Source organism: Frankliniella occidentalis, unplaced genomic scaffold (assembly GCF_000697945.3).
Source record: "Frankliniella occidentalis isolate FOCC.00 unplaced genomic scaffold, Focc_3.1 Scaffold44, whole genome shotgun sequence".
Taxonomy (NCBI): domain Eukaryota; kingdom Metazoa; phylum Arthropoda; class Insecta; order Thysanoptera; family Thripidae; genus Frankliniella; species Frankliniella occidentalis.
In genome coordinates, this window is record NW_026267174.1 from 1,590,295 (window position 1) to 1,598,408 (window position 8,114).

Genomic DNA, 8,114 nt, shown 5'->3' on the forward strand with positions numbered 1-8,114 from the left:
GCCCGTCCGCCCGCACGGCCTCCACGACCTGCCGCGAGGCCCTGGCCGGCCCGAGCTGACGGAGGGGAGGGCGGCTCTGTCTGACACCACCGCGTCGTCGTCGTCGTCGCCATGGGGCCCCGCGTACTGCCACGCCTGCTGCCGCGCCGCTCGCTCGTGCTCAAGCTGGCCGTGCTGCTGGCGGCCGTGTGGCTGACGGTGGCCTTCCTGCTGAGCGCCGAGCAGCGCGCCGACACCCTCAACGGCGGCGCGGACGTCTCGTCGCTGGAGCTCGGCGGCGTGGCCCTGGACAACAACTTCCTGAGCGACGACGTCCCCGCCGCGCAGCCCTTCGTTGCCTCGCGGACGCACAGGCGCGAGAGCCCTGCGGCGCCACCCAGAGGGGTAAGTTTGCCCTATTTTTGTAGGCCCGTGTGTGCTTCCGGAGTGCTGCTCTGACTAATGCCGCGTCTTTCTAGGCTCCTGACGGCCCGGAGAACGGCGGGGGAGTGCTGGCGCCCCCCAAGGGCCCCGAGGAGCTGGACGCGTCCAAGAAGGAGGAGCTGTACGGCGAGATGGGCAAGCCCGTGGTGCTCGGCAACCTGACGGCCGACGTCAAGAAGCTGGTCGACGAGGGCTGGGCCAAGAACGCCTTCAACCAGTACGTCTCGGACCTCATCTCGGTGCACCGGAAGCTGCCCGACCCCCGGGACCACTGGTGCAAGGAGCCCGGCCGGTACCGGGAGAACCTGCCCCAGACGGCCGTCATCATCTGCTTCCACAACGAGGCGTGGTCCGTGCTGCTGCGCACCGTGCACTCGGTGCTGGACCGGTCGCCGCCCAGCCTCATCAAGGAGATCATCCTGGTGGACGACTTCTCCGACATGCGTGAGTATAGGAGTGCGGGCGAGGGGTACTTCACTCAAAACAATTAGTATACGTACACCCTGCAAAAGAAGGGAATCGGAAAGAAGAAAAAAAACAGAAAAAGTCAAGGGAAAATATATTTTTAAATAGCAGGAATTAAAAAATCAGAAAAAAAAACCATGGAAAAAACGGATAGAACAGAATCGATGTCCGCTTGAACTTAGAGTGAAGTACCCCTTGGATGTGGTCGTCGGCGGCGGTGCGACTCGGGGCCGGTTGCGGCTCCCCGCAAGCGGCAGCCTTATAAAATGTTTCCCGCGCTTTCTCTCCCGCAGCCCACCTCAAACTGCAGTTGGAGGAGTACTTCGCAAACTACCCCAAGGTGCGCATCATCAGGGCGGCCAAGCGAGAGGGGCTCATCCGCGCCAGGCTGATGGGCGCGAGGTACGCGACCGCGCCCGTGCTCACCTACCTGGACTCGCACTGCGAGTGCGCCGAGGGTGAGTCTACTTACTGGGGATGAAGGCGCGCCTGCAACGCACTGGGTAGGCCGACCCGCCAAGCAGCTGTGTGAAGGCGGTGGCCCGCCCAGAGCGCCCAAAGTGCAGGGGAGCGTTGGACGCGCAGCTTTTCCTCGCGCCACTTTGTTCGGAAACCACCTACCCTACAGCTAGAGCAAATGTTTATTTTCTCCTCTGTTTCCCCCAGGCTGGCTCGAGCCCCTGCTGGACCGGATCGCCCGCAACAAGACGACCGTCGTGTGCCCGGTGATCGACGTCATTGACGACACGACCCTGGAGTTCCACTGGCGCGACTCGGACGGCGTGTCTGTCGGCGGTTTCGATTGGAATCTGCAGTTCAACTGGCACGCCGTCCCCGAGCGGGAGCGCAAGCGCCACCAGAACTCGGCCGAGCCCGTGTGGAGCCCGACCATGGCGGGAGGGCTCTTCAGCATAGACAAGAGCTTCTTCGAGCTCCTGGGCACCTACGATAGTGGCTTTGACATTTGGGGAGGAGAGAATTTGGAGCTGTCGTTTAAGGTAAGTTAATCGTTTGTGAAAACACTTTCATCGCGTCTGTCTTCTTGTCATTTTCTATCCTTGTAAACATTTTGTAAAACATCTCTTTGTTTTTTAAACTTTAGACTTGGATGTGTGGTGGAACCTTAGAAATAGTACCTTGTTCACATGTTGGGCATATATTTAGAAAGCGATCCCCCTACAAATGGAGATCAGGTGTCAATGTCCTGAAGAGGAACTCAATACGTCTTGCCGAAGTGTGGATGGATGACTATGCAAAGTACTACTACCAGAGGATTGGAAAAGATTTAGTAAGCTGATTTTTATTTTGTTTATATACTCATGGTCCAAATTTTAAATAACATTAAAAGACACATCTTGATACATGTTTTTAATGTTCTCCATTTTAGGGTGACTATGGTGATGTTACTATGAGAAGAGATCTACGTAACAGACTTGGATGCAAGTCTTTCAAGTGGTACTTAGATAACATCTATCCTGAACTTTTTGTCCCTGGCGAAGCTGTTGCTTCTGGGGAGGTAAGCCAAAAATTATGGAAACAAACTTGCTTTCAGTTTTGTTATGACAGTTCTATATTTTATTTCTTGTACTGCTCAAAAATACTAATTTCCCGAAAACAACTTTGTCTTAACCTTTTCAAGTGTCTATGTTTAATACTGTTTAATTGAAAAAAAATTAGGTACGCAACATGGGCTTTGGTGGGAAAACCTGCCTGGATTCTCCAGCTCGGAAGAATGATCTTCACAAAGCAGCAGGGCTTTATCCTTGTCATGGACAGGGGGGCAATCAGGTTTGTTTGCAGTTGACAGCAGCGACCAGGCGATATTTGGCATGCAGCAGGCATCGTGCAGCACTACTTCACACTTGCATGTGGGCAAGCACCAGCAAATCAGCATGACCATTGACCAAGGACTATTATCCCTCTCCCTACCCCACTATTAATTTTCTCAGCCCTGTTCTGTGCAGACTGCTGGTCTTAGCTACAGACCTCTCCTTCCTTCCTTGACAGCATTGGAAGCAGCACCATCATTATACTGCAAACCGAATTAGCTTCACTTTCAAGTTAAACTTTCAAACCTGATGCACAGTCCTTGTTTTATGACGTTCAGGTAAGAAATGGGGATTCCGGAATGTGCCTAGACTCCGAGGCGTCTGAGGAGGAATATCACAAGCCCTTGGGTGTGTGGCAATGCCACATGGAAGGGGGAAATCAGGTAACCGTGTCTGCCAGCCACAGTTTAATTTTATGAACAGCTGTCTTATTCTCACTGGGTCGTGGCGGGACCGGTAAGCTGGCTGCTTCTTGTATCTCCTCTCAATGACGAAATTGAACCCTTATGCTTTCTGTCACTTTGGCTTTCTATTATGGCCATATTCTTTTTTCTAACCCCAACATTTATTACCTTGGAAACCTGTGCATCATGTAATAAGCTTACCACCAACCCCTCTCTTGGCTCTATTTATCCACAATCTCAATTGTGTGTCTATAAGAATCATACCTCTTAATGAACTTGTGTTGGTAAAAACACAACATACCATAGGCCGGGGGGGATTTTAATTATTTCTTTATTGTTTTTTTTAAATCTTGGGTATTTAAATTGTCAGTCAGTAACTAAGCTTTTTTTCTGCTAACCAGATATTGTATAGTTAGCTATAAAAAAACAAAAAAAAAGGGGAAGCAACTTTATAGTGTGGTGCTCTTCCTTCTCCCTTTTCCCTGTCAGTTGAAGTTAAAACAGTCCTTGTGGTTAACTGGAAATGTTTTGGTGTTGGTGTTCACATGTGAAGTGTTTATGTGACTTAGCACTCTGTTAACATGGTAAATGGACATCAGCTGTGACTTGTGCTATTGTGTTACAAAGTTATAAGGAAAATTAAAATGTCCCTATATCATGTTGTTGTTTTGCATGATGTTGTCTGGTCCATGTAAATCCAAATATCTCATATAATGAAAAATATAAAATAATAACTAGACAATCATAAGTAAATCTCAAATTTACTGAAAATTTGTACTATGTGTTAACTTTTTCCTTCTGTATTTCAGTACTGGATGCTCAGTAAAACAGGAGAGGTTCGAAGAGATGAAGCTTGTCTGGATTATTCTGGACAGGATGTCATACTGTACCCTTGCCATGGCTCAAAGGGTAATCAATACTGGCAGTATCATCCAGATGTATGTATCAGCTAATGATCTTAATTTTTATGTCGGTTTTCATATTATAACTTTTGTGAACATATCCTCTTTTACAGACAATGCTGTTACAACATGGGAGTAGTAAAAAGTGTTTGGCTATCACAGAGAGCAAACAAAGACTTGTGATGGAAGAATGTAATTCATCAAGTCTGCATCAACGATGGAAATTTGAAAACTATGATTCCAGTAAACTATAAAAATATTAAACTCATCAAAGTTATCTAATTGTGCCATTTTTATTAATTTTTTTTGTGAGTGAGTGAGTGAGTGAAGAAGTAAGTGTTAATTAGTGGCATCTTACATCTCTAAGATCACTTCCAGAAACTTTTTAAATAGCAAGGCAAGTGATGGTGCATCAATGAAGCATAGAAGCTTTCAGTCAAAGTAAGCGGAAGTTACGAGTTCAGTGCATCACAACAGTTACCGTTCAAGTGACATTATTTGGACTGATTAAACTTATGTCAGCCACTGCTAGTTTTCAAAATATAAGAAATTTCAATGTGATTATGATTTTGATCATTTTGATGATATGAGCAGTGTAGTAATTTGTATGGACCAAACAAAGTTTTGGAATTATAAGTGACTGTGTGTGCTTGTTTACTTTTGGCAACTTGAAGAGAATAATAAAACAAACTCAGGCCTAGAGAAATTTGAGTGTAAGTGACAGTCTGCTATCATAAATTTAGTCAGTAAATCAGATTACTGTTTTTATAATGACTGGGTTTTTATTTTCATGTTTTACCTTGTGTGTGGGAAGAGTGAATTTTCGTTCTATCTAGATGAATCATATCAGAGTGATCAAGTAAATGTGTGCCAGTGGGTGTTATCTTCTGTTTGCATGTATGAATGTATGAAGTGAATGTTATATTGGTCTAAGAGTCATGTCTAAACACATCAATATTTGCTCATTTTAGACTTAAAGTGCATTTTTTTGTTTTTGTTTTTGTTAGGTTGATTGTGGTATGAGAGATGCTCTCTACTTATGATCCAGTAGATTCAAAGAAATTAGCTCTATACAACTTTCAAATACCATTCCGTACTTGATTGTGCAGTGAGAAGATTCTGAAATTTTTTCAATTTTGTAATCCTCGCTGTTTTTTTTTGTTTTTTTTTAGTTTTCTAAGATTTACCTCTTTTATTTCCACAGTCGATTTACTCAAATATTACGGTGCAACTTTTCTTTTAAGTTAGTAACCCAAATCGAGGATTCATACAAAATTTATACCTGAAAAGATGTATCTTTTTTATTAATAGAGGAGAATCCCTTTAAAAAGTCTGGCGTCAGGAACAATGCCTATTCTATTCTAGTATTATAATTTACTATATTTTTTTTTCTTTTGAATAGAAGCTGTTTTCTATTTGTAAGGCAGAGACTTGAATTCTGCTCTATAACAAATAAAGCAATGAATGTGCATTGCATTTTCCTACATTTTATAAATCTGCCATTGTGTATACATCAGCAAGTGGCCGATAATGTCATTGAAATGTGATTATTTTTCCTCAATTGTTAAGCTTGTTTTGTTATCTTTGAAACCATTGTTTTTTTTATTTAGTACTAAGCATACATTTGGTATGCTCTTGTGTATTAATGCATTTTATATATGAGGAAGATTTCATCTTTTATATATTGGTGGAGTATTGTCTCATTTTACTTATGTTGCATTTCATCCTCTTTGGTTCTTGTACATACGATCCCTAGTGAGTCTCCTTGGTTGTGATAATAATTTTGCCAAAACTTGCCATATCAGTTTCCATCCATATCATTTTGCTTTGTTTTGTTTCACTTGAGAATATGCCAATGCTAACTAGTTACATACAATTTATTTTTTGTTTGTTTCCCTCTCTGTTATTGTTATGTACAATGTTTTCACATGTTTAAGCTGAAGTGTTGCTTACTTCTTTCCATATGCTGTACATATTTATCTCAACTAGGAAATAATTTCCGTATCCAACTTTTTGTATAACATTCCATACACCAAACAATATCAGTGCAGTAACCACCATATCAGTTTCCATATCAAGTACAATCAGTCAAATGAAATAAAAAAGTTGTCAAGACTTTCAAGTTATAAAATTTTACAGTGTACAGCTGTGCAGCATGTAATGTCTTGATTTTATGAATTTGCTAACGAGAGAAGATTCAATATCAGATCAGATCTGTAAATGTCAGTATGAAGATGATCTTTTTGTACTGAGAAAAATTATCTCACTGTTGTTCACACATACAACAACAGTGAATTTGTATTTTCAGGTTACTTTCAGGTTGCACCTTTAAAGGTCTTTTGTGCCCTGATTGCACATGAAATTGCACTGAATACCAGCTGTCATATCCTAGATCAGTATTACCATTGAAGGCACTGATTGATAACAATTCCTCCAGTACTTATAGGGCTGAAATATAAAATAATTTAGGTAGAGATTTTCTTATTTAGATTAGATTCAAATGATGTTATCTGTGTAAATATATTGTAAATAATGTGATCATATTACGGTACCATTCCTTGTTGTTCATGTCCTTTAAAAAAAAACAAATTTACAAGCAAACTGTTGGTCTAGTTTAGCTTTTTATTTTGATTATTTCAATCCAACTGTATAGTTTGGGCTTCCTGTTGTAAAATAATGTGACAGTGGCAATTTTTAAATTTTATTGGATGGCAAAATCACAACTAAGTAAAAAACGTTAAAGAAAATAAACCGTTTTTAAAAAACCAAAAGAGAAAATATGCACCACCTTTTTTCTTTGACCTAGTTGGCTTTCATACACAACTTTTATGACTCAGTCTTAGAATTTGCACAAACAAAATAGGGCAACAATTTCAAAACGAAATCGGACTGTAACTTCTTGTCGATTGGGCGCAGAGATGGCAATCTGCTACTGTAGGCTTTTTAAAAGAGACTAAAACAAGGGAGACGGAGGACACAAAATTCATTTTGTGCCAAAGAATAAATTTCTTCTTTACCCAGGGGACCACAAAACTACCTTTGGTTACGTCAGAAACCACCCCTGTCCAGAGAAACTTGAGTTTTCAGGGTGGTCTTTTGAATCTGGCGGTCGACGTACGATGGGCTGTCTACCTCGCAGGCGAACCGGTCCAAAAACAGGCGTGTATCTCTCTTAAAATGGCCCGGCGGCGTGAAACTTCAACGCAGAGATTGAAAGAGGATTCAGTCTGACCAATCCCAACTATTTCCAGCGATTTTCATTCTTTTCATTTTTGGCCAAATTTACAAAGGCAAATACCGTTTATTCTTTTAGTGAAAATTGATGGGTCAGTATGTGGACGGAAAAGTAGTCGAATCGACAGGGGTGACCCAGGGAACCACAAAACTGCTCTTGGTTCCGTCAAAAACCACCCCTCTCCACAGAAACTTTCGTTTTGATGGTGGTCTTTTGAATCTGGCGGACAGCGTACGATGGGCTGCCTACCTCGAAGGCGAACCGGTCGAAGAAAAACAGGCGTAACTCACTTGAAATGGACTGGCGGCGTGAAACTTCGACGCAGAGAATGAAAGGACGAGCCCAACCATTTCCAGCGATTTTGAAATTTTTCACTTTTGGCAAAATTTACAAAGGCATGGGTCCGGTTTTTGACGGAAGAGTACTACAATAGATAGGGGTGAACCAGTGACAACAAAACTACCTTTGCTTCTGTCGGAAACCACCCCCGTTCACAGAAACTTGAGTTTTAAGAGCTGGTCTCTCTAACTATGGGTGGGTTGGCTACCTAACTAAGGCTAACCTGGCTCCCGGCCGGGGCAAATTTTTTCTTTGTCGCCTTTTGTCTCCCGTTTGCCAGGACCGAGCTCAGATCTCGTCCCCGGAGGAGCAAGCTGGTAGCCGAGCGTGTTAAAGCGTAATGGTTGGGAGATCTTGGGGAAGGTCGGTAGTTCGAATCCCGTCCGCGATCATTTTTCCTGCTCTGCTGGCCAAGTGTCTTCGGGCGTCAGTCACAGCTGCGATGTGGATGCCACCGAAAGATCTACTCTGTATCGTTCCGTCGTGGCCAAGTCGATAGCGTCCGGGCCTGGTATGA

At 43.2% G+C, this 8,114-nt stretch overlaps 1 protein-coding gene across 2 annotated transcripts; it reads left to right on the forward strand.

Annotated features, from left to right (window-relative positions):
• The first annotated feature begins 6 nt into the window (after positions 1-6).
• Positions 7-6,801, forward strand: LOC113207172 (putative polypeptide N-acetylgalactosaminyltransferase 9). 2 transcript variants are annotated; one of them, XM_026423589.2, is made up of 9 exons: positions 7-384; positions 459-867; positions 1,182-1,346; positions 1,555-1,886; positions 1,991-2,176; positions 2,276-2,404; positions 2,566-2,676; positions 3,931-4,059; positions 4,137-6,801. In XM_026423589.2, the coding sequence occupies exons 1-9, from the start codon at positions 112-114 to the stop codon at positions 4,275-4,277; spliced, it is 1,875 nt and encodes a 624-aa protein (XP_026279374.1). In that variant the 5' UTR covers positions 7-111; the 3' UTR covers positions 4,278-6,801. The 2 variants fall into 2 exon arrangements, with proteins under 2 accessions (XP_026279374.1, XP_052122917.1); XM_052266957.1 differs by lacking the exon at positions 2,566-2,676 and adding an exon at positions 2,996-3,100.
• Positions 6,802-8,114: the final 1,313 nt, after the last annotated feature.